Source organism: Ascaphus truei, chromosome 1, assembly GCF_040206685.1.
Source record: "Ascaphus truei isolate aAscTru1 chromosome 1, aAscTru1.hap1, whole genome shotgun sequence".
Classification (NCBI taxonomy): Eukaryota; Metazoa; Chordata; class Amphibia; order Anura; family Ascaphidae; genus Ascaphus; species Ascaphus truei.
The window spans coordinates 319,011,619-319,037,093 of NC_134483.1; the positions used below are offsets into that span (position 1 = coordinate 319,011,619).

Here is a 25,475-nt window from a genome sequence, read left to right on the forward strand (position 1 = left end):
CTTCATATCTTATTGTCTGCGTAAAATATTTTGTGTATTTTAGCATTAAAAATGCCTTCAGGAACAGAACCTTTCATTTAAACAGTGTTCCTATGGGAAAACGTGTTTCGCTTTACAACGTTTCGCTATCCAACGCCATTTTGAGTAACGCATTGGGTCAGATAACCGAGGACAGCATGTATAAGCTTTATGCTCCAAGGTGCCCTATTTCCATTGCATTTCAGACAAACAAAATTGATCATTTTGATGCAATTGTGTCAGCGCAGACTACTTTCCTGATACGTAGGCCTTGTGGTCTCCAGAACTGAACATGGTACTCTAGGTGAAGCATCACCAATGATCTATATAAAGTTGGCAACACGACCTCTCTCTGCTTGTAATACTTAATACCTTTCAAACCTAACATCCCGCTGGCTTTCCCCCTTGTTTACTTACTTGCATACTTTTAAATCAGATGAAATAACGCCACCCAGATCCCTATCCCCTATTGTAGTTGACATTATAGTGTCATTAATCCTCTATTCTGCCTTTTTGTTTGTTTTTTGTCACCCAAGTGCATTATTTAGCACTTTGTAGTTGCCACAGTCGAAAACCAAAATCTTGATCGTTCCTCTAATCTCACTAAATTATTTTGTTTACCCCACCCTCCTTGGAATCTTGAGGTGGAGATCTTTTGGGTCATCTGCAAAAAGGCATACTTTCCCTTACAGAATATTTGTAATGTCACTAATTTATTGACGAGCACCAGTCACAGCACAGATCGGTGAGGTACTGCACTGGTTACCTTCTCCTCTGATTGTACTACATTTACCAAAACTCTGTCGTCTGTCCTACAACCAATGTCTTATTTATTGAACTACCGTAGAAGATTAATACGTGTGTTGCAATGCTCGACATTGGAGTCTATGTAGGACCGTGTCAAAAATTACTGAAATGTAGATAAACTACAACTTCTGTTCCACTTTTTTTAATTTTTTTATTATTAACACCATACGTGCCACCCTGCTTTTGAAAATCTTATCGGATTTATTTGCCTTGTATTTTTACTAGCCTGCCTGATACAAAGATCTGTTGCTTTCAGTATTGCCTTTTAGTTTTACCCACTGCTCTTGCACGCCACTCAAATAGCTCCCCACTGTGCCAAATGATCCCTTTAACATTTTCCAATAAATTAGCCCTCCTAAAATCTAAAACCTTACCTTGTGCGTGCATCGGATCTCCCTCCACTATCTTCATACTAAACCACGCTGATTGATCACTGGAACCCAAGCTCTTGCCCTCAATTACAGCTTCTGATATTAGTTTTTATTTTTAAAGTCCCTCCATAATAGCATATATTTCCCACTCAGTATTGTTTGGTGTGTATTGTTTCAGCTTTGGAAAAAAGGATGGCTGACTTGTGAGGGAGGAACATCCCTATTGTACCCTTGTCAGTTATGCATATCCTTCCTCCCTGGCTGGAGCATTTGTGAATGTGTGTGGAAATATGCGGGTTTTCTTTCATTATGTAACTTCAATAGTCAATAACATAATAGCGATATGTTATCATGACTATGTTGGCTGTCCTTGGAGAGCGGGGTATGTATGTATGTGCATCTATATCCTTTTTTTGTCTTTTTTATTTTTCCCTGTTAACTTGTTTTAATCTTACTTATAGAAGAGGGTGAACAACATACTGTATAAAAAGGTGATATAATATGAAGAGTGACTGTAATACCATCTTGAATTCCCCTCTCTTGAGTCATGTACATTAGTCATAGACATTATTATATACAATGCTTACCCTTAGGTGCGCCTGCCATTGTTACCAATTGAATTCCTGATGTCAGTTGTGGCCAAAGAAGAGATAATCAAACAGAATTTAAAATGCAGAGACCTGCTGGACGAAGCAAGAAACTACCACCTCCACCTGAGCAGTCGTGCAGTACCTGAATTTGAGTACACCATTCGCACTACACCGAGGAAACAGACTGCTGGTAAGGAGGTGCTAGTTATGGGAATGAATGTGGTGTACACTGGACAATGTTTAATAAGCAGTGCTAAGCCACTGTATGGCCTAAGTTCACGGTTTAAGGGACGGACCGTAAGACGTCTGGTGACTTAGGAGCGCTTAGTAAATTTGATCATGGTGCACATTGGTCAAGTAGAGAAGGAAATGGTCTCCAGGCCTAGATATTAATAACATGGGCACTGTATACGTTTACATCTATTATTTCGTTTTCATTATGATGTCCCTGTGTAAAAGTGTACATGTTAAACTGAGTACTAAAATGGTAATTTTTCTTCAACTTCGTATTACAGTAGTTAAGTAGTAATAAGTGTCTGGAGTTCAGTAGTAGAGCTTCCCCAGCCAATTCTCAACAGACTATATCCTTAGCATAAATGTACAGTATGTGATCCACACCTAAAAATAACTGTAATAGTCTGTTTTAGACAACATCAGTTGTTTTAGACAAAAGCCTTATTATGGTGTTCAGAAGGAGACACACTGGTTTATTTAATGATGTAATTTGTAACTTTGAATGTAATATTTCCACAGTGATAACAAATGGACATTTTGGTCCGCAGAATTATAATGTATTTATGTCAGGCAGTCCCTAATGGCAATGTGACCAATATAGTGTGTGTGTGTGTATATATCATTTTTTGTTAAATGTCACTTTGAGAAAGCAGAACTCTCTCTCAATGTATATGAATATGGGTTCCAAATGTTCATTGTGTTTTCTACTGTCCTTTGCAGTGAAATAGTTTTCTCCAAAAAAATATGAATGAAGTTTGGATTCTGTAGTTTTCCTTCCAGCCAGCGATTTGAGAAACAAAGTATAACTTTGTCATCTCCCTCAGGTGTTCTGTTTTGTGTGGGAGGACGTGGGGGCTCAGGGGACCCATTTCGCAGTATCGAGTGCTACTCGATAAGCAGAAACAGCTGGTTTTTTGGCCCAGAGATGAACAGCCGGAGACGACACGTAGGCGTAATTTCTGTTGGAGGTGAGTACAATTAATGGTTCTTGGATTAAATTATGATGGCTTATATAACTAAATCAGTGTGTTGCTTTTGTAAATGGGTTATTCTTTCTATTTCTGGCAGTAATGTGCATTTTTCTTTCATGTCTGCTGGTAGCGCACACAGATTAGGTTAAATGGGCTCCACCAAGGTAGGAAAGGATATAACTTGAGGTATGTAAGGCCCAATTTTTCCCTTCATGGATCAGTGTTGTTGTTTTTTTTCTCTTTCTCTCTGTCCTACTGTACCTCTTGGTAGCAAAGGGTCATTGCATGGAGTTCTGTGTCACTGAAAAGCTAGGTTACGTGACTGAAACACAAGACCTGCAAGGATCAGAAATGATCTAAACAAAACTCTTGGGCTCCTATTTACTAAGCAGTGATGTTTCCAACACGTCTCAATAAATGTGACCCCCTATGGCCTATTCAAGTGAATAGGTTGCAATGTGTCTTTTAGCAATGAGCCTTCTCTTATGGAGTAGCACTTCTTTAGTAAATTTGACCCTTGCTCTCTGCTGCATGTGATCAACATTTGCCAGACAAGTATAAGAAAAAGTGGTGTACATGTATGAAGCAGAAGATAACCTACACAGATACAAGGAGTTCTGGTATGGTTCCAACTTGTAATGCAACAGAGCATTGATATTTTTATAGCCCCTAACATGTAAGCCACCAAAGTGCAACTGAATCTGCAAATATGCGTAAACTTACTCGGGACCCTATGATCTGGATTATTCTGTTCCAACTTAATTTCCTCAATCAACGTCCGATCAAGAAGGTGGTGTTATAGAAGAATATTCAATGTCTCCTGTAGAGAATATAGACAGAGTGGTATGGTCTATTATGGAAATTGAGAAATTCAGAGAACATATTAAAAGACAGGATCGTGGGTGCATGCGCTGCACCAAGTAAGATGGCCACATAGTCCCTGTTATTTGGAAACCGGGGTCCTGTTATTGCTCTAAGGAACAATTTAATAGTAGAAATAACCGCCCTCCACTCTTAAGCACTTTCTGAGACGTTTTGGAGCTGGAGATGCTGTGCTTCCAAGATGGCATATTCACGCAGACGTCACATGCAATTAGCTGCACAGACTGAGACTAAGGAAGATCTCTCCATGCTAACCAGCACCCTAATGGGGTTTGTCTTAGAGATACTGTAGTTACATTATTTGTTTCAAACTTTTTCTAACATGCTACTCACCAAGAAAACTCAGTACTAGAGCGCGTGTAGGAACAGCCATCCGAGACCTACAACCAGGACTTACCGAAAACATATAGGGACATGAGGAAGACCAACGAGCGTAAAAGATGAACGGGAGCAGGAAAGCTGGCTGGCAGGGTATTGTGGTCCGTTTGTCATGCTTTGTTTAAAAAGGAAGGTACTGTATGTAATTATTTTCTGAATGGAAGCAGGGAGCTGATTCCACAGTCTTGGTGGTCCTAGAAAAAGCTCTCCCTCCAGCTTCATTGACCTTAAACTGAGGCTCAATCAGTTGAGGGGCGATGGCAGATCTACGGGCACGATTGGGGCTGTTAATAGGGAGTTCTGAATGTTAGGGGGGTCAAACTGGACAGCCTTAAAGGCAAGGGTCAAGAACTTAACATTTTTTTTTTTATTTTTTTTGAGATTAATGATTTAGCACATGATCTGTAGATCACGGCTACAGATGAAGAAAGCTTAATTTTACCTACTGATAATGCATATTTTTGCATTAAAACGTAGATTGTCACTGAGTTTCCAAAGGATTCAGTAACCAAAATGCAGTACCTTCATACAGAAATTCAGAGCAGTACCTTAAAATGTAACCCCAGAGCAAATCTAGGACTATATCTCTCGCCTTTTCTCTGCCCTAGTCCCCGAGATCTCCGCCCAACATATTTTGCAGCTACAAGGAAATCTTTGTGTGTCAGATCTCAAAATCTTTAATGACTTGGCACCAGCAACACTGGCCAGACTAACGTCAAATCCACTATAGGTGGAAATTTGTTACAATTGCAGGATGTGAGAAGTACAAGCCAGCCTGAGGTCTCTGGGAGAAGCGGATTCATTCATGCCTCCCTGGCAGAGCTCTGGATCCCCGAGGAGCAGCCCTTCTTCCTCCCCGGAATGTGAAATTGGGCTGGTTTATTGGGAGATCTCAATTCTGCAAATGCGAATAAGCTCGTCAATCTCCTCCGTGAAGTGACTTTGAACTCCTCAACTGACGATCGAACTATAAGACCATCTCTCACATCTGGTTAAAGAACTATAGCGTTCTCTTTCTGTGGACTTTTTCTTGCTGGCTGCTTTCTCCCGGGCTTACAATTAGCGCGGATAGAAGGCAATTCTATATTCTATTCAAGATTTCTCCTTTTCTGTACCCCCTGTCCCAAACAGTTCAATCTGATTTTTGGTATTTCCTGAGTAGCTGTTCCCCATGCTTGAGGGGATTTTGTCTTTTTATTTATCACCTTTCCCAAAATATTTATTTTTCATATCTTATACACACCCTCCCCCCAAGCAAGCAACCACTCTGTCCTGTCCACAGAATCTGTGAAACTGTTACTTCAGCTTCATATAAACGTTCTCCCCTTTTCGTTGTCCTTCTAACCTGGGTACTCATACCTAATTGTATTCGGGGTTTAAATTCGAGCATTGCCTTCAATGTAGAACAGGCTTCTCTCCCTGAACATACCAATTTGTTTATTTCTATTGAATTTAATTTTTTTTTTTTTTGCTCCTTATTTTAAATGTGATTATGTTGCTGCCTGCCATGTTTCCCCTTTACCCAGCCCTGTGTCCCACCTCTTTATCCACAGGGCACTCATTCCTAGTACATCCCTTCAGACCAGGAGCCTTTGTTACCCTAATGTTCTCCTTTTTAGCCCCCTCTACCATGAACACTCCAAATATGCAAGTGTACTGAAATGATCTTACATAGTGCTGGAAGTGCTACTGCTTACAAACAATATGTGTGGTGACCACTAGTGACTAAATATAATCAAAAAATGTACAGATTACTTATACATATAAGCAAAGCTGCCTGATCTGAAACTGACAGTACAAGACCAGAAAAACATACATACATACAACAAATTCAAACCGACGCCTCAAAGTCCAATAAATGCAAATATAAGGTACTATGAAACCTTGTTACAAAATTCCAATCTGGAACATCCGGATCCACTTGAATAGTCCACGAAGAAGTTTTCTCAGGACATGTGGAATTAAACACAAGGAACAATCATAGCGTGTACTGCTGCATAAACAACATAACAAACTAGGACAAGACTAAGGCCTCGGAGACTACCTTAAGGCAGTGTTTGCGTCTGTGGCGTGCGGGCGCGCGTTGCACTAGAAATCCGTTGAAACTGATTTCTTGGCGCGACAGGCTGGTCACGTGAGCGGTTTGCCCAATGAGGGCGAAACCAGCTCCGTGACGTCACTGGCGCGCCCCTAGACACCCACGGACGGCACGCATACCATGGCCAGGGAAAGCACTCGCTTTCCCTCAGCCTCCGCACGGCTGAAGTTACCATGTCCGCAGCCTAACACACTAACAATGAACAATCAAAACACTGCTGAAATAATTAGTTAAGCTAATTTATTAAAATATAAAAGAGACAATGTCGGTCTAAAATTACATGAGCTGCGTCGCGCTGCTGGTCCGGTTTACAAAAACCAGAATCCTACTCACAACAAATAGGAGTTAAAAAGGCACATCCAAAAAGTGGCAGATGACTCCTAGTGGCTCCTCCACTGCAGGGGAACCTTCAAGACTAGTAGAATTGCAGCATTCTTTATTTTTAAAAATTTTTTTTATTAAGTTCTACAAATAATCCAGGCTACTCACTTTCTGGTCCAAGTCTTTTTAAATTACATTTTGAACTAGACCATCAGGCAGATCTTGCTGAGGAAAAGGGGCAGCTATCTTTCCTATTCTAGAAACCTCATGGTTTCTGATGCCAAATATGCCTCAAATCAAAATCTGAGATAGGTAGGAGTAACCATTTTTCCACAAAGTTAAACTACCTCAGACGTATGGGTCCAACGACTAGAGGACACCCAAAACTATTTATTTCCTCCCCACCAAATACATTTATAGTAACTCCAGTTCGTGTAGTTCCAACAAAAAAGCCCTAGCTCCAAAAAACTGAACACTTTAATAAATATTGTTTCAAGTAATGTATTTCGGTAATGAAACCCTATATGTGAATCTTTCAATAATATTATTAATAATCGCTCTTCTGAGACAGATTTTTCAGGCACAGGTCTCCCATTTAATTTACCATCTAAATTTGTTGCTTGTCACAATGTCCTAAAATGACTTCCTGTAGGTCACAAGAAGTTGAAATTGGGATTCAAACCCCGGTTTGCTTGCTTCAGTGTCATGATCACTAGGCTTTTCCTCCTTGATTTTATCCCGTTCTTACTGTAAAAGTAAGTACAGATCGGTTCAGTGTAAAACATACCCCCTAGCTCATCACTTCCTACCTAGATTTCTGGGATGTCACATGAGATCTAAGATGACCAGAAGTCCCAGTTAAGCCGGGACAGCTCGGTTTTTAGGGCTCTATCTCGACTTTTTGGGGTGCTGTTTCACTTTTCTATCCCGTTGGCCGAGCATGCATGGTCGGCACTTGCTGGCTGCTCGTGCGCATGCACGATCAGCGTTTGTCAGTCACTTATGCTCATGTGCGGCCGCCAAACGCCAATCACGCATGCGTATGAGCAGCCGGCAAGTGCCGATCGCGCATGCGGGGTCTGCAAGAGCTCTTTGCGCATGCGCGGTCAGTGAGCGCTGACTGCAGATGCGTGACATATCTGGACAAATCTGGTTACCCTACATGAGGCCATGATTTGTTTGTCTCCAAAAAGACCAATTAGCCTTATGTGAGAGGAGGAGACTACAGTCTGATGCAATATAGATAATCGGCATTCTTGTATTCACCGACACACAGTAGATTGATGGGAGAATAAGAGAACTACAAAGTATTGGCTCACCGTGTTTACAAAAAATATATACTGTATGTGTCGGTGTTGGATTTTGGAGGATGATGCATCAATCACCCAGAAGTTACCCCTTAAACAAATCTCCGTCATTCGTACACGTGACATTCCGAGCAGGGACTGCATTTTTAACAATAAATAACCTTATACTTTGCATCTTTTTCAGGTAAAGTCTTTGCTGTTGGCGGGCATGATGGAAATGAACATTTGGGCAGCATGGAGCTGTTTGATCCCCTCACTAATAAATGGATGATGAAAGCGTCAATGAATACAAAGAGGTAGTGTACTGATTTGTTAACAGTTGAGGGCTCACACACACACATAACCGTTACTGTTTTGCATTCATGGGATATATCCCTTTATTTGAGCTCCCATGCCATGTACTGTAATATTAGAGCTGATGCATTGCAGCTTTTGTGTGTGGTGTTTCTGTATCTTTTATTTTCAATATTTTTAACATTGCCATGGTAAACAACATTTTGGATGGTGTTTATACTTTGTAACTAACGCAGATTGGCAATGAGATCTGTTTGCTAGTCATCAAAATTGTTTGCTTAACTTTGTTCCTTTGTTTGCAAAATGATTATGGTGCCATCATTGGTCAAATATGATTGAAGTCAGTGTTCCCCACGACATACAGTTACTCTGCCCCGTTAAAGGATAATTAAATAAAATGTAAACATTAAATAAAAACTGCATTGCTAAATATAATATACGTGTCTCAGCCATCAATAAACTTGCTCTTTTAGGTAAAAAGAACAAGACAATCCATAACGGTCATGCACATGGCCAGTCACTAAAGATGCGATGCCCAACCAGTGGTGGCCAATGCCTGTCCTCAAGAGCTACCAACAGGTCAGATTTTCAGGATATCCTTGCTTCAGCACAGGTGACTCAATCAGCCATGATTAAGAAACCTGTGCTGAAGCAGGGATATCCTGAAAACCTGACTTGGTGGTGGCCCTTGATGACTGGAGTTGGCCACCGCTGCCCTATTCTTTCACAGGGTGGTCTTGGTAGAAAAGATCTTTTAGTTGCAAAAAAATTCTGATTTCTGACCACCGCGCTGATTCCGACGTCTCCTACCTTGAAACGCATGGGTCTGTTGAGAATAATAGTTCTTTGCTCTGAAAGTGACGACTTTGCTGTAACACAGTCTCTGGCCACTTTGTTCTCTCCAAGTCATCCAGCGAGGGCCGTGACCGAAAAGGTAAACTTGGATTTTTGATAAAGAAGACCATGCTGAGGTTCAGGCAAAAGGGGATTGCATGTTTAAAGGTGCCATTCCAAATGCTAGTTTTATATTGTATTATATTTCTGCACCATACTGTACAGCCGTGTTTTTACCACTGCTCACTGATTTGTACATTAATAAAAATAATCTGTAGCCTAAAACTGAAACTAGCCTGGCTGCTAAGCCTCTGCTATTTTGCAACATCACTGGTGTTCAACATGTCTGATCTAACAAGCTGACGATAAAACCGTTTCTCTGATAAGATTGTTTGAAATCTGTATGGAAAACGGCGATGAGCTGCCAGTGGGATGAAGCAAATCAGGTAGCAGCAGCAGGAGCCATGTGAAACTCTACAGCAGGCTTTTGGCCTTTTTAAAGAAGACGTAACATAAGTAAAGTTTAAAAGATTTATATAAACGGACATCACCTTGAGCTCACTTCAAAGATGGGTCATTTTTTTGAGGGGGCTGTACCTTTTTATCCCAATGTAATCTCACTTCATTTATATTTACTTCTCCAAACAAATGTCTGAAATAATTGTTAGAACCAGACTATCCCATTAGTAAGATTGTGGTAAATTTATAGTTAAGCCAGGCATTGTTACATTTCACCCCAGAGACCACCAACCACGCCAGGTTTTAAGAATAACTAATATGTCAACAAAATCGGGGTCCCGGGTACAGGTGTGAGGACCTCTGGTATATGCACTTCAAGATGTAGTAATAATAAGCCATAACAGTATAGTACAGTATTTCTGACTGCTGGACCAGTAACTGCCCACCACAAACTTATTTTAACATAGTGCAGATCATGGGCGTCCGCAAGGGGGGGCGCTTTCCCCCCCCTGGATCCTCGCAGTCGCAGCATTAATTTAATAAAATATGCTGAGGGAGGAAGAGGCAGCTGAGCCGCGGCCCGGGATTGGATGGGAGGCGGGGCTAGCTGCAGCAGTCACGCAGGGGTGGGGGCCGCCACGTGCTCTCCCGCGCTGACCGCTGTAACTCCCCATCCGGACCGGCACCCAGACTCTCCCTCTGGCCCTGCTCCCTCCTGCACCCCGGCAGACGGCAGTGTGGCCGCATTATCGCATAAGGTAGGGAGTGGGACACGTGGGACCAGGGAGAGATGGCATGGAGATGCGGGGGAGAGACTGAGATTGGGGGGGCAATTTGGCAAAGAAGCTTGGGGGGGGGCGAGGGAGATTGGGGATGGGGGGAGGTTGGGGGGGCAAAGAAGCTTGGGGGGGGGGGGCGAGGGAGATTGAGAGATGGGAGATGCAGGGGGGGGGAGAGATGGGAGATGCAGGGGGGGGAGAGATGGGAGATGCAGGGGGGGAGAGAGATGGGAGATGCAGAGGGGGGGGAGAGGTGGGAGATGCAGGGGGGGAGAGAGATGGGAGATGCAGGGGGGGGAGAGATGGGAGATGCAGAGGGGGGGAGAGATGGGAGATGCAGAGGGGGGGGGAGATGGGAGATGCAGAGGGGGGGAGAGATGGGAGATGCAGAGGGGGGGAGAGATGGGAGATGCAGGGGGGGGAGAGATGGGAGATGCAGGGGGGGAGAGAGATGGGAGATGCAGGGGGGGAGAGAGATGGGAGATGCAGAGGGGGGGGAGATGCAGGGGGGGGGAGAGGTGGGAGATGCAGGGGGGGGAGAGAGATGGGAGATGCAGAGGGGGGGAGAGAGATGGGAGATGCAGAGGGGGGGAGAGATGGGAGATGCAGGGGGGGGGAGAGATGGGAGATGCAGGGGGGGAGAGAGATGGGAGATGCAGAGGGGGGGGAGAGTGTGTGTATGAATAATGTGGTGCAACTGCATGCAATGGTGTTTTTTTAATATTTAATATTGCTTTATTAACCTTCAAGCTTTCTCAAATTTGCTTGAAAATGCACCATTTGCCCACTTTTTTTTAAAAATTTTCTCGGGGGGGGGGTAAGGGGGGGGGAGAAACCCCCCTTATGCTGGTCGTGCTCGCTCGCCACGGTGCACTCACCACCACTTTCACGCCGGGCACTGGCCGTTAAAATTATGCCCCCCCCCTGAAAAAATTTCTGCGGACGCCCATGGTGCAGATCCAGCTCTGTAGTGGATGCAGTGTTCAGGCACAACAAGGACATTTTAAACATTTGCTTGTAGTTCCAAAACTAGAGAATTTGGGATGTTTTCTACTTCAGACAAAGTCCTGGAAATGGCAAATTTAAATAAATAAAAATTGGAAAATACCAATCTTTAGTTGGGGATCAAATGCCATCCCCAAATTTGAGAACCTGCTGGAGCAAACTTCACAGGATGTGTGTAATGTTGCATGAAGATTCCAAGACTGTTAAACAAATCAATGTTACGTTTTTTTTAATGTTAAAACAAATCACAGACCATGCCTTTTGTGCACATTTCTCAATACATTCACGCAAACCTGGACTAAACTAACGGAGAAAACATTTGACATGTCTTGTCACAATGAACAGCAAATGACATTTTCAGAGCCAAATAGGTTTCTCTGCTTCCACCGTGAGGATTTTCAAGAGGGACCTGTTAAAAGAAATTGGTCTTACATTGGTAATTATACACTGAAAATCATTGGTTTATCTTTCATATACAAAAATACTTTACCTTCCTGCTTTACAATTTGGAGTGCAAGCTATTTGGGCAGTTGTCAATGTGAGTTGCCTAAAAAGACCACATGCATCTGACTGAAAGCTTCAGATTTAATGATTGTTGTGAGTTTGTTACAAACCCTCCCACCCCAATGGCAATCTGAAAGACATGTATTTGCTGGAACACTGTAATGACCTTTGTAATGCAAATTACTAATAAATAGCATTACAGATTTCTCCTCCTGCCTCGACCTTAAGGCCTAGCACAGAGTAAAATCAGCGTCGCTGAGGCGGGCTGACCAGACAGAGTAGAAGCAGCACAGAGGTGTGTGTGTGTGTGTGTGTGTCACTGTGTTTGTGTGTGTCACTGTGTGTGTTTGTCACTGTGTGTGTGATTTATGTATGTGTGTATGTGTGTGAATATATTTAACAAAGTTGCACAATAATTTTTAAAATATTATATAATATACACACACACACATATACACACACACTGACAGCTACCAAGTGACACACACACACAGTGATACCCGCCTCCCAAGCGCGCTTGCTGTCTCCTCTGCCAGGACAGCAAAAAGCTCCTGGTAGAGCGAGCGGCAGCAAGGAACAGCACCAAATTCTTTACTATGTCCCAGGCCTAAGTAAGATCGCATCCTAGATGAACTGCTTGTAACAAGTAAAACTGCTTATGCCAGCAGTCATTCACAGTGCTGATTTCTGTATACTGGTGAAAGGACAATGGAGCACTATGATATAATAATAATAATAATAATAATACACTGCACGAACCACATTGCTATTTTATAGCTGTGAACAAAGACCCTTTGCAGGCTGCCCTTATGAGAACTTTCCACAATCAAACATAGAAATATAGAAGGTGACTGCAGATAAGGACCACTGAGCTCACAACATATTCTAATAGAAATTTTAGGACCCCTTCAGCACTGAAAGGAAAGGGAGCTTACCCAACTACCACCTTATTTTATCTTTCTCAACATTGCACTGCTTCCCCAGAAGCTATTGTGATGGCAACTTTGTAACAATCTTAACTCAATGGTCGCACAAAATTGGGGGCAATTCAGAGATAATAATGGTGTGACATTGATTTTATCACCTTTTCCTCCAAAGATTGCTGTATTGTTTCACGAAATAACTGTACATCATATTAGTGACCAGGAAGGTTATTTATCAAGGTAACAATGCAGAACAATGCAATAAAAAACACTATATGGGACTGTTATGGTACTAAAATCAGGACTTGATTTATGAAAGAATAAATGCCGAATGAATGAATAGTCCCATGAAAGTACAGAGGACGGCAATCACTAAAACTCCGTTGATGGTAACTCGGTTTTTATCAAGTCAACATGAAGGCAAGTTGTATACATATTCAAAAAAAAATTTAAATCCCTTTCATTTTGAATAGGAGGGGAATTGCCCTGTCGTCTCTTGGTGGTCCGATATACGCTATTGGAGGTTTGGATGATAACACCTGCTTCAATGATGTTGAACGATATGACATTGAATGTGACCAGTGGAGTGCTGTCACACCGATGATCACTCCCCGCGGGGGGGTCGGCTCAGTTGCTCTTGTGGTAAGTTATTTCATCGTATTTTGGCTTCACAAGGCAAGCATGGAAGCAGATGGACACGTTTCCTGTTTTCCATGAATTCAAGTGCAACATTCCTTTGTGAAGTAACAACATACAGTAAACACACACGTTGTGTGGCATTTCAATGAAGACAGCCCTGTACAGAGACCCTTTCCTATGAAGCTTGTTAAAATCTCATTTTGATGCCCACCTGTAAGCCTTGGGGAAATAAAATGAAGTGCCCAAGGTGACACGTTTGTAGGCTAACTCAATTACGCTCTTTTTTTTTTATTTTATTTTTTTAAAGCATTCATCAATATTGTTGGTTTTCTACCAGCAAATAGTATGAACTCTTGTGTAAATGATTATTTCTATAGGGTGACCAGATTTTCAAAAGTAAAAACTGCGACGCATTTAAAAAAATATGTATAAAACAATTTACATCAGCAACTGTGCCCCTTCCCTTTCTGTCTCAGCCCGCCACCCTCCCTCCCCCCCTTTCTCAGACACACACACTCCACCATTCTCTCTTCCCTATCCCTCCATTCTCTCCTCCTCCCACACATCCCTCCACTCTCCACATCCCTCCACTCTCTCCCCCACTTCTTTCCGTGTGTGTGTGTGTGTGTGTGTGTGTGTGTGTGTGTGTGTGTGTGTGTGTGTGTGTGTGTGTGTGTGTGTGTGTGTGTGTGTGTGTGTGTGTGTGTGTGTGTGTGTGTGTGTGTGTGTGTGTGTGTGTGTGCACACAGGAGCAAATGCAAATAATTATTCTCCAACAGAAAATACGTTTTCAAACAGCACATGTAATCACAAGCTCTTTTTAATTGAATTATAAATGCTCAAGGTTTATACTGAAAAATACCTAGAGTTCCGGGGTCTGGACCTACAGTACATTATAGAAAACTGTTTTCGTCATCTTAGAAATGTACTAAAAATGTATTCTGTGGTTTTTACTTTATTTCCCCCAAACGACAAACATTCCCATTGCTACATCCAATATGACATGTAATACATAGTTCAATGCTTAACGGTTTGTCTTCTCATAAGGGTCATTTAGTTAAACTCTTTGGCCAAAACCTGCAATGGGGTCATGCCTTGGCGAGGCTGCAGGCTTGTAACGTTTTGGCCAAAGAGTTTAACTAAATGATCCTTATGAGAAGACAAACCGTTAAGCATTGAACTATATATTTTTTGTCATATTGGATGTAGCAATGGGAATGTTTGTCTTTTATTGTATACATTTGGTGACACCCAACAGCACTTCTTTTGAATATATATGAATATAATAATATGATATATTGTATTGTATGTCTTTATTTATATAGCGCCAAAAGTGTACTCAGCGCTTCACAAAGAATACAGTACAGGGAATTATAATAATACAATAAGCGCAGCAAAATCAGACAATAGGAAAGGAAATCCCTGCCCCGAAAAGCTTACAATCTAAGAGGTATGGTGGGAGACTTACAGAGACAGCAGGTGAGGGAATAAGTGCTGTATGGCAGTGCTTGGCCACAGTGGGTGGTAGGAGTGGCTGAGTGTGGGACAGTAACTATGAGTGCAGGCTGTTGGGATGCTTAACTTGTGGGGTGAGTTTTAATGTTAATCAGTATTAAATCAGAAGGTTAACACCATTTACAGGGGAAGAGATGGCAGGCTGCATGGGTGATATCAGGTGTGTATATATGCAGTTGGGGTTAGAGCTTGCAGGGATTGTATGTGTTTATTTCCCCCAAATCTGAAAATAATTGAGATATTTGGACCACCTAAAGGGATCGTTTTCCCAAGCATCCAAAGGAAATATCAAATATTGCAAAACAGAGTTGCTAAAATTGAATTTAAATACAGGTTAGCCAAGATAGCTTTAAAATTGACTACTATGCGAAGTATGAGTCTTGGGAGGAGGGGTGTGGGGGGGGGGGTTGGAAATCAAACCATATGCAACCAAAAGGAAGTGTTTGAAACTCAACGCAACTTCTATTGAAATAATTTTGTTTTGCTCTGACTTTTTTTTTTTACCATGCAATTGTAGTATACATTAATCTGTTTTAATTCTGTACAAATGTGACACACAAACAGCTATTGGATGCATTTGTTGTCCGGGTTTATTTTTCTTCCTACCATTTGGTATTTGAGAACAGCTGCTGTCTGCTTCTGTTCTGAAGTATTTAGAGGTCAGTGTGGAAATGCAAGATCATTGTCTGTTTTGCTTGTGTATTTTTCAGAACCATGTGTATGCTGTGGGAGGGAATGATGGAGTAGCTTCTCTCTCGAGTGTGGAGAGATATGACCCACATCTGGACAAATGGGTAGACGTCAAGGAGATGGGCCAACGGAGGGCTGGTAATGGAGTTAGTGAACTCCACGGCTGCTTATATGTAGTGGGTGAGTGCAGGTTAAAACAGCTGTTTTAATAAGGCCAACGCTACTGTACATCTGTTTAACCTTGGTATGTCTTCGACCCCAGCTCTCACCCATTCATTTCATATTCATAAGGGAATTAGTTCCTCGCTTATGTATTTTGCAAGTAATTAGGTTGTCCATCAGTTTGTTCATCAAAATTAAAATGCCGTGTTTTTGTTGTGTAAATGTTTCTGACCTACCCAGAATCTTCATCTGGATCTGATTTGCTTTAGGCCTGTAAAACAAAGACTACTATTTTTGTTTCTTTTGCTTTTATTATGTGTTATCATTAGATGATGGAAGTTACCACAAAGCCGTACACCAGTAGCCCAAGAAGCGAGCTCTAAAACTCTGTCTCTCACGTTTCTAATGCAATCTCTCTAGTCACTGCCTATGCAGCAAAACCAATCGAGCTATCCAGGCTTTTAACATGTTCATCTCCTTATTCGGCAGTTGCAGTCGTTACCTTTGTTTTGAGATCTACTCTGTAAAGTTTGAGTAACACTTTCTTAATCACCATTTTTTTTGTCGCTGCAACCAAGATCTTCCTCGCATTGCCAAAAAATACGCAATGCTTTGTAAATAGATATGTCGCCTTACCACAGCATTAACCATATATGCTTCCCTTCCTCTCTCTTTCCAAACACTATTATCTATTTAATATTAGTGTCATCTTGTCTCATGGTCATTTACTCTCTCGCACAATTTTCTGCTTTGCTGCAAATGAAGGCATGACATTTTACAAGAAACCTGATCGGATGCCCACATGAAAATCGCAACGTTTAATAAGAAATTCAGGAACTGAGTAGCCCACAGTGTAGAAACACTTCATCGAGCAAAGCATTGAAGTTTTATTTATTTATTTTTTTATTCCTGTAACGGCTCAAGACACCAAAATATAGGAAGCACTTAAACCCACAGCAATGTAAACAAGAACTGTAGAGAAGCAAGTACAGCTCAGCCCCGTTATAACGTGATTGGTTACAACGCGAATCCGCTTATAACGCGATGCAAGCGTGGCTCCCAATTTTCGTATTTATTAATACTTTACAATACGATTATTGGTATCTTAAATACTTTATTGCACAATGCATACAATTGTACATTATTTCTAACGTGATCCGCTTATAGCGCGATGTGATTCTTTGGACCCCAAGCACAGCGTTATAAGGGGGTTGAGCTGTATTTAAAACACTGATGGGCAACAGGCGGCCCAGGACTGTACTGTAGCTTTGGGCCCCCTTCAAACTTTGCATCAAGGTACCTTGCAATCACCTTGCTGTGCTATTGTATGTCTTTATTTATATAGCGCCATTAATGTACATAGCGCTTCACAGTAGTAATACATGTGGTAATCAAATAAATAACAGATCATGGGAATAAGTGCTTTAGACATAAAAGTAACATTAAGGAAGAGGAGTCCCTGTCCCGATTAGCTTACATTGCTCGTCTGTGTTGCTGCTGCTATAGCAGATTTGTTTATTTAAGTGTTTTGTGTTTCCTCACAGGGGGCTTTGATGACAACTCTCCACTGAGTTCTGTAGAACGTTATGATCCTCGTTTAAACAAGTGGGAGTATGTGGCAGAGCTCACAACCCCAAGGGGGGGTGTCGGCATAGCAACATTAATGGGCAAAATCTATGCGGTGGGCGGTCACAATGGCAATGCATATCTAAACACGGTGGAGTCTTATGATCCACTTATGAACAGGTAACTGCACATCTACACACACATTATACAAGCACTCATAACTGTGCTGCAAAATGTCTTTAATCACCTCTTGCAGAGAAGTAAGTGTACATTGGTTATGCTGCAGTCATTCTAATTGTGGTTAAGCACTCCTGCTAATATTAAATTTTTGCATTTACAGTGGGATCTCGGCTTTGCAGTTCTGTTTCCAAGACCCCACTTAAAATCAGTGATGGTGACAACCAGACCTTTTTAACTTTTAGAGCAATACCCGGTCAATGTAACAAAAAAGGATGTGTTGAGGGAATTTTTTTTTTTTAATTATAATATTTAAATGAAAAAACTCAAATAAGTTGAATACTGCAGGTATACTCTTTGCCAGGTCATATTAGTATTCATGAGTGTTAATATTCTTCTAGGCCGTCTATGTTTAAAGGAAACTTCCAGTGAGTAAGTGGAAATGCTTTCCTTGAGTACCTGTTAAGCTCTGGCTCACGGATCTTCTGTAGATGTCTTTAAAGGGGAGACCGGAATACGTATGTATTGCCAAGTTTGCATCAACCTTCCAATGTTGGAACGTCTATTTCCTCCTGTTGGTACTGGTTGGGTAAAGCAGTACCAAACGTTAGAAACTTCTCTTTGGAAGCACTGGGTTGGTGGTTGCCCCAATTAAAGTCCATAAAAATGGCCTCACTTTAACTGTGTTGCAAAGTTTCATGCAAGTGGGTTTGTGCTTTTTAGACCATTTCATGTTAATTACATGATAACATTATGAATGCCTCATATGCTATGCAACATTTCTTCTATTGGAATGGATGCTAAAAATGATCTTTAATGAAGCTTGTTGCCATCAGTGAGATTATCTGCTTGTGTGACTCAATCTATTATTTTCTTCCCTTCAACAACAGATGGGAGCTGGTCGGATCTGTGTCTCATTGTAGAGCTGGGGCAGGAGTTGCCGTCTGCGCCTGCCTGTGCAGCCAAATTAGAGACGTTGGCCAGGGATCCAGCAATGTGGTCGACTGCATGTGACTCATGGAAACAGACTGGACTCAGCAGATGGTCCTTAATACAAGATCACAGATTTGAAGCCTATGGGGATTATTCATTTAACTGTGATAGTGCCGATCGGGGCACTTTCACATGGAAGCACCCATTGACTTGAAATAGAGTTTCCATGCAATAGTGCATTACCCCCTATGTTTCAGAGCGGCACTTAACAGGCCTTTTTTTGCATTGAACGGTTTATATGAAGGATGCCCTTGCCATACTTGTGCCGTTGATAATGTGTGGATGTGATAATACGTGTGGGTGCGACTTGTAATAACTTTAAGCAATTCTGGAGAGTTTTTGTTTTTGTTTTTCACTTATTTGTGACACTGTTATGCTAATAGAAACCAACTTAATCTTAACCTGGTTTAATTTATTTAAAAAGTGCCAAATGTTTTTTTTGCATTGAGGCTGCACAGTTGATGCTGAAAAAACAACAACTATTTTTGTGTCCTTTTGTACATATGTATTGGTCTGAATATGTATATAGAGAAGTATATTTATTGACTATTTTTTTTTGTTCATTGTGGATTGCTGTACATTACACTGTTGGTGATTTAGATTTTGGAAGTTGATATAAAAGAACACAGCCAACTATTCTGTTTGTCGAACATGCTTTCAAGTGAGCGTACTACACGGAGAGCCTGTAATCTGTGTTGTGTGTTGAAGACCAAGTACATTATGAAAGACGTGAATGCAGTGTCGGTCATGCATGTATGTTACTTAACCTTATGCTCAAGGAACCTGGCTAGATCACGTTTTTTGTGGATAACCAGCCAATATCATATCTGTAGCAAAACAAAGGGAATTTGCTTGTCTTCAAGTCATTGATTGCTTTAGAATCTGATGCCACCCCTGTATTTTAGCAAATAAAGCTGTTCTATATTTCCTTACAATATCAGTACATTTTAGCATTTCTAACCTATGTGTTTGACATATTGAAATACAATGATATGAACCACCTTTGATGAGCATTTTTAATTAAGTAATTTAACATAGAAGTGTGTGATCCAAACATAATCTGATTTTTCAATTTGTTACCAAATGTGCCATTTTGAACAACACGTGAGGATTTCTGATATGTGATCAAGTTGGTTGCTATACGTGCAGAACATGGTCATTGGCTTTGTGAGAGTGAAATATCAAACGTGTGCCTGTATGGAGCTGCTCAGTACCGACTTCAAAGGTGAAGAATGAAAAGTAGAGTTAAACCGAGGAATATGTGGATGGGCACAAGGGCCCTGAAAGATGCCTATGTGCTGAATGCAGAAAGGCAGCTGGGTGTCCAATTTATGCTTGCATGGGTGCAAGGTGGCCTTTGAAGGATGCATGATGAGTATGGAAATTTGGCGTAGGATAGTGAGTTGCCTGATTAACTCATCAGGTAGTGCAAAGGGGCAACCCCACGATAGTCAGAGCTAAGGAAACACAAAAGTGGTCCATCAAATTGTAGTATCCATGTTGGTTAAATGTAAGCCTAGTGACTGCATCAGGACAGTTTGAAGTCTATTTTATTTCACATGTGCTACGTATATTTCCCTTGTTTCCTGACATGCTATTAATGTATATGGTGTATGTATGAGATGCAGTTTGCAGAGGGAAGACCTGTCCATTTAAAAGAGGGATATAGTGAGGATAGCATGATGAGATGAGTAACAATATATAGTACAAACAGTCCGCTAGAATAATTACATGACCCTAAACCAAACAGAAGAAAAAACAGCGCAAAAAAACATAGTGTAGTATATTTAAAAATAATATTTTATAACAAAGGTGAATATTGCACGTACATCAGGATAAAAATTAAACAGCATGACATGTTAGGGACATGTTACCACTCGGCGGTGTCTGCAACCCAGGAACACGGTGTAAAGGTATGGCTATCCTTCCTCTGGTAGCAGGGACCCAGGATCAAAGAGACCAGCTCGCGATCAAATTGCCTTCTTAGCACTGAAAAGTGCTGCGTAAAACTAGCAGCGCTATACAAGAACATGCTGCTATAAGGGAGAGGGAGTGGCTCAGTGAGTAAAGACACTGCCTGGCACTGAGTTTGGAACCTGGTTCAATTCCCGGTGTCAGCTCCTTGTGACCTTGATCAAGTCACTATCTCCCTGTGCCTGGGGCACCAAAAACATAGATTGTAAGCTCCACGGGGCAGGGACCTGTGCCTGCAAAATGTCTCTGAAAAGTGCTGCGTAAAACTAGCAGCGCTATACAAGAACATGCTGCTACTCACCTTTGTTATAAAATATTATTTTTAAATATACTACACTGAGGTATTTTTGCGCTGTTTTTTCTTCTGTTTTGTACTAGTTTGGAGTGCTGAGCCATCCCATGAGAACAGCGGCATAAACCTCATCCTAATCAGGTTATTTTTATCCTTTAAAGGGTCACAATATCACCAATCACTTTAAAATCACAGAGTAATTTTTTGTCTCACATGACCATAAATAACAAAGAATACGTTTAAGTTCTGTGAGCTTAGTCATTAGGTACAAACAGTCTTAGAGATTGTTTCATGTAAGCGGTCATACAACTTAGTGTAATTGGCTTCCTTAACAATTATCAACCTTAAAGAAAAACATTAACTTATTTGTATCCTATGAAAAACAAATGTTTCCCTTATTTAGGTCTGCGGAATAGATATGCATGTTCAAAAGACCTGAATAAGAGGAAATCGTTCATTTTTGAAAGTTCAAACGCCTTTTTTTTTTAAATTTCTTTTGTTACATCGTGAATATCATTCCAAAAGTTTGAAATATTCATAACAGGGAGGGTGTTGGTGTGTACAAAAAAATAAGAGAGGGGGGTAATGGTATGGGTGGGAGTTTAGGGTGGTTAGGAAAAGACACGTCAGTTGCATAGTAACATACTGTAACACAATTATGTGACATTTAAATCCTTCTAACAGCTTTTCTTTTTTTTCTGTTTGTTATAATGCAGTGCCATTTTGATCTTCTCCACAAGGTCAACATCAAAAACCCACTCCCGGATTATTTTGCCCGATACAACGCTCAGGCTCTGGGCCATTCCCCCAAAATTATTTCCACATTTAGGCTCCAAGTCTAGAGCTCCAGATCCTGCCCTTCAAACCCTGGCTCTACCATTCTGTCTAGCTAAGGTCACCAAATATTTCTAAACTTGTGCATAGCGTCTGTTAAATATGCTGTAATGTTTTTTGTAATGCAAGCCAGACTCTATTGATTGTTTTGGCTATATTTGACATAGGACCCTTCCAGAAGGCAGCTATAATGCATCTAGTTGTTGCCAGAATATGGAAAGTAACCTTACGCTCATAGTATGGTAGGTTCAATGGGGGTTCATTTAGTAGGGCTGATCATGGACTCAATCTCAATGTTGTTATATTTGGGACTCTATTTATTTGGCCAGCAATCTCTGTTCAAAAGCCCGCTATCATAGGGCAGTTCCACCAGATATGTGCCATTGAGCCTCTCTGCTCACAGCCCCAAAAACAATTCAGGGAGACGCTCCCATACATTTTGTGCAATCTGTCTGAGGTCAATGTAGCATTGATGTAGCACTATATGCACTTTTCTTTATATTAGTAATTATGGATATAGAGGATGTTGCCTCCCACACGTCCTGCCAAGTGGAGGTGTCCTGGAGTTCTCCCAATTCCTCAACCCATCGTCTAATACATGGGTCTCCAAACTCAGTCTTCAAGGGTCTCCAACAGGCCGGCTTTTATGGATATCCCTGTTTCAGCACAGGTGGCTCAGTCAGTGCTGAAATAGGGATATCCATAAAAGCCGGCTTGTTTGCGGCCCTTAAGGACTGAGTTTGGAGACCCCAGCTCTAATATATGCTTTATCCTGCTCTGGTATAGGTAGGACAATTGTCTGATATATTGCAGTTATAAGGCCTTTCTCTAGTGGATTTGAGAGGCATATTTCCTTGAATGTGGTTGTGTTAGTAGTCAGGTTTTTAGCTGTGTGTGTGACAAAATGTCTCGGTTGTATGTATCTGAAGAGTTCCGAATTGGGTATCAAATGCATCTCTTGCTTCTGAGGGTGTTTTGACTCCTCCACCCATCACAAGGTCTCCAACTCTGTTCATACCCTGGAAAGGGTTTTTTACAGTAAGGGCAGTTAAAATGTGAAATTCATTACCCATAGAGACTGATTGGAGATACAATAGATTTGTTTTTAAAAAAAAGTTGGACATCTTTTTAGAAAGGAAAGATATACAGGGATATACCAAATAAGTAAACATGGAAGGATGTTGATCCAGGGATTAATCCGATTGCCAATTCTTAGTCAGGAAGGAATTTATTTTTACCCTTATGAGATATCATTGGATGATACAGCCGTGGCCCCTTTTATTCTAACACTTCACCGATATTTTCCGGTAACTTTTTCCAAATGCCACGCGCTTCGCGGCGTTCGTGTCGCAATCATGTCGGCGTCACCCGCGCTTGATCTGTTTAATGAGAATGTTTCGGATTTAATTGGTTGCAGATATTCATGAATTGTAATGCGCATGCGCTTCAGTAATGTGTCGACTTGCAGATGTTTAAAAAATACCACAGTGGTCCTTTGTGAATTGACCTTGGTACTGAAGAAGTTGTACAACATTGTATCTATTTAGGCGTTTCATATTAAAAACTAAATGCAAAGTGTCTGGTGTTCTATTCCATTGCCCGGAGAGGTCCAGAGATGAGTACACTACTGCAGTCCGTGTTCAAAAAGCCCAACATAACGTACGCTTATTTAATATGGTCAGCAATTAGTTCAGCAGATGATAAGATGGCCATAGTTGGTCAAATTTATCAATATTTTATCGAAAATTATGACTTTTACAAATTTTCACCAGATGCTCATGTGTGGAAGCGTGCAATAAGGAAAAAGTTATGCATCGATCCGCGTTTTTTTCGTATTTCTCCTGCCCCCGGAGTTACAGGAGGAGGGTTTTGGTGTGTTGCCCCTGAATTTTCCAGTATCTTTGATCATGGAGAGTTCAAAAGGCGAAAGATCATGGTAAAACCAACTGAGAATCGTCCGTCCCAGGCAAGCAATGCGCCAGCGCCAGCACCGGCTTCCAATAACGGTCCGACTGTCTGTGAAAACCTGCTGACCGGCAACCCTTGCTATCTGCCCCCGCCTGGATACCTGCAGCCTGAGCAGGATTTCACGTACAGATACCAGCAAGCTTGCATGTACCAAAGCGATTTCCAGCTTCATAATGTTTTGATCCCCACACCCCCAAATCAATAAAAATTACATAAAGCATGTAAATGACCAGTGTCACATTAAAAAGCTACAGTACAGAATATCAGAATAACAAGAATTTTTATGCAGGCACACGTCTGGAAACAAAAAAAAAAAAAATTCCAGACTTGAACTTTCACATGATTGTGAAGTTATACACGCATGCGCATTAATCATCAACTGGGTCCCTTTCCAAAGAGGATTACACGCAGGTGCTGAAATGTGACACCAGGCTCTACGTTATACACGCAGGAATGTGATGACAGGTTTGGGATGATTGAAGCCAGAAAGCCATCTGGCTGGGAGAGATACTGAACTGTAGATAAGAAGTTGAAATAGTACTTTAGCCGTGTGTGTGCGGGGGGTGAGAGGGAGAGCGCTGTATGCGCTGAAATGTGATACTGTAACACGCCTATGTGTTTCAATGTTCAAATGAGACATACAGTATTGTACGGTACATGCATAATATAAAGAGTATGAAAACAAGTAAAAGTACTGATTAGAAAATACTGTAATACAGTACTGTATAGAAATGTGAATTTTATATTCGAAGACGACGCGACGCTATATTTTTGTAATACTGTAAATCCTCCAAATACTGCGCGCGCACACACAGGCATAATGCATTAGACTTATTAGACTTTTAAGACAATAGCTCGCGAACGCCCACCTGTGTTTTTAGACGGTATTGCAGTATAGCGGCAGCGCTAAAAATCCGAGCGCTAACATACCGGAAAGTGCTACGAAAAAACAGAAAATATACTGCATCTGGATGTGGTTAGCAGAGCGCCGTGGATCCGGCCGCCTTAGGATAAAGGCGGCCGCAGCTGTATGACACTGGGGTTTTTTGTATGCCTTCCTCTGGATCAATAAGTAAGTATAGATAGTTACATAGTTACATAGTAGATGAGGTTGAAAAAAGACGTACGTCCATCAAGTTCAACCTATGCTAAATTTAGACAACAGATACTTTATTCTATATCTATACTTACTTATTGATCCAGAGGAAGGCAAACAAAAAACCCCATTAAGGGGAAAAATTAATTCCTTCCTGACTCCAAGAATTGGCAATCGGATTAATCCCTGGATCAACATCCTTCCCATGTATACTTATTTGGTATATCCCTGTATGCCTTTCCCATCTAAAAAGATGTCCAACCTTTTTTTGAACAAATCTATTGTATCTGCCATCACAGTCTCCATGGGTAATGAATTCCACATTTTAACTGCCCTTACTGCAAAGAACCCTTTCCTTTGTTGCTGGTGAAATTTCCTTTCCTCCAACCTTAAGGGATGGCCCCGAGTCCCTTGTACTGCCCGTGGGATGAATAGTTCTTCTGAAAGCTCCTTGTATTTTCCCTGAATATATTTGTATATTGTTATCATATCCCCTCTTAGACGCCTCTTTTCTAATGTAAATAAATCTAATTTAGCTAGCCTCTCCTCATAAGTTAGATTGTCCATCCCCTTTATTAATTTGGTGTCTCTTCTCTGCACTTTCTCTAGTTCTATAAGGTCTTTTCTAAGGAGTGGTACCCAAAATTGTACTCCATATTGAAGGTGTGGTCTTACTAATGCTTTACAGAAGGGGCATAATTATGTTTACTTCCCTTAAATCCATTTCCCATTTAATGCAAGATAAGATCTTGTTTGCCTTTGTAGCTACTGCCTGACGTTGGGCACTATTGCTA

General features: G+C 41.2%; 1 protein-coding gene across 4 annotated transcripts in view; it reads left to right on the plus strand.

Moving 5' to 3' along the window:
• KLHL8 (kelch like family member 8) overlaps positions 1-22,276 on the plus strand; it is a 52,448-nt gene extending 30,172 nt beyond the window's left edge. The window contains exons 3-9 of one of the 4 annotated variants that reach the window (XM_075606028.1): positions 1,790-1,976; positions 2,845-2,988; positions 8,162-8,273; positions 13,249-13,417; positions 15,640-15,799; positions 17,326-17,527; positions 18,415-22,276. In XM_075606028.1, the coding sequence (XP_075462143.1) occupies positions 1,790-1,976; positions 2,845-2,988; positions 8,162-8,273; positions 13,249-13,417; positions 15,640-15,799; positions 17,326-17,527; positions 18,415-18,538 (1,098 nt within the window). In that variant the 3' untranslated portion in view covers positions 18,539-22,276. Of the gene's footprint in view, positions 1-1,789; positions 1,977-2,844; positions 2,989-8,161; positions 8,274-13,248; positions 13,418-15,639; positions 15,800-17,325; positions 17,528-17,925; positions 18,388-18,414 lie in introns of those variants that run through there. The other 3 variants (XM_075606008.1, XM_075606019.1, XM_075606036.1) reach the window with 3 other exon arrangements.
• Positions 22,277-25,475: the final 3,199 nt, after the last annotated feature.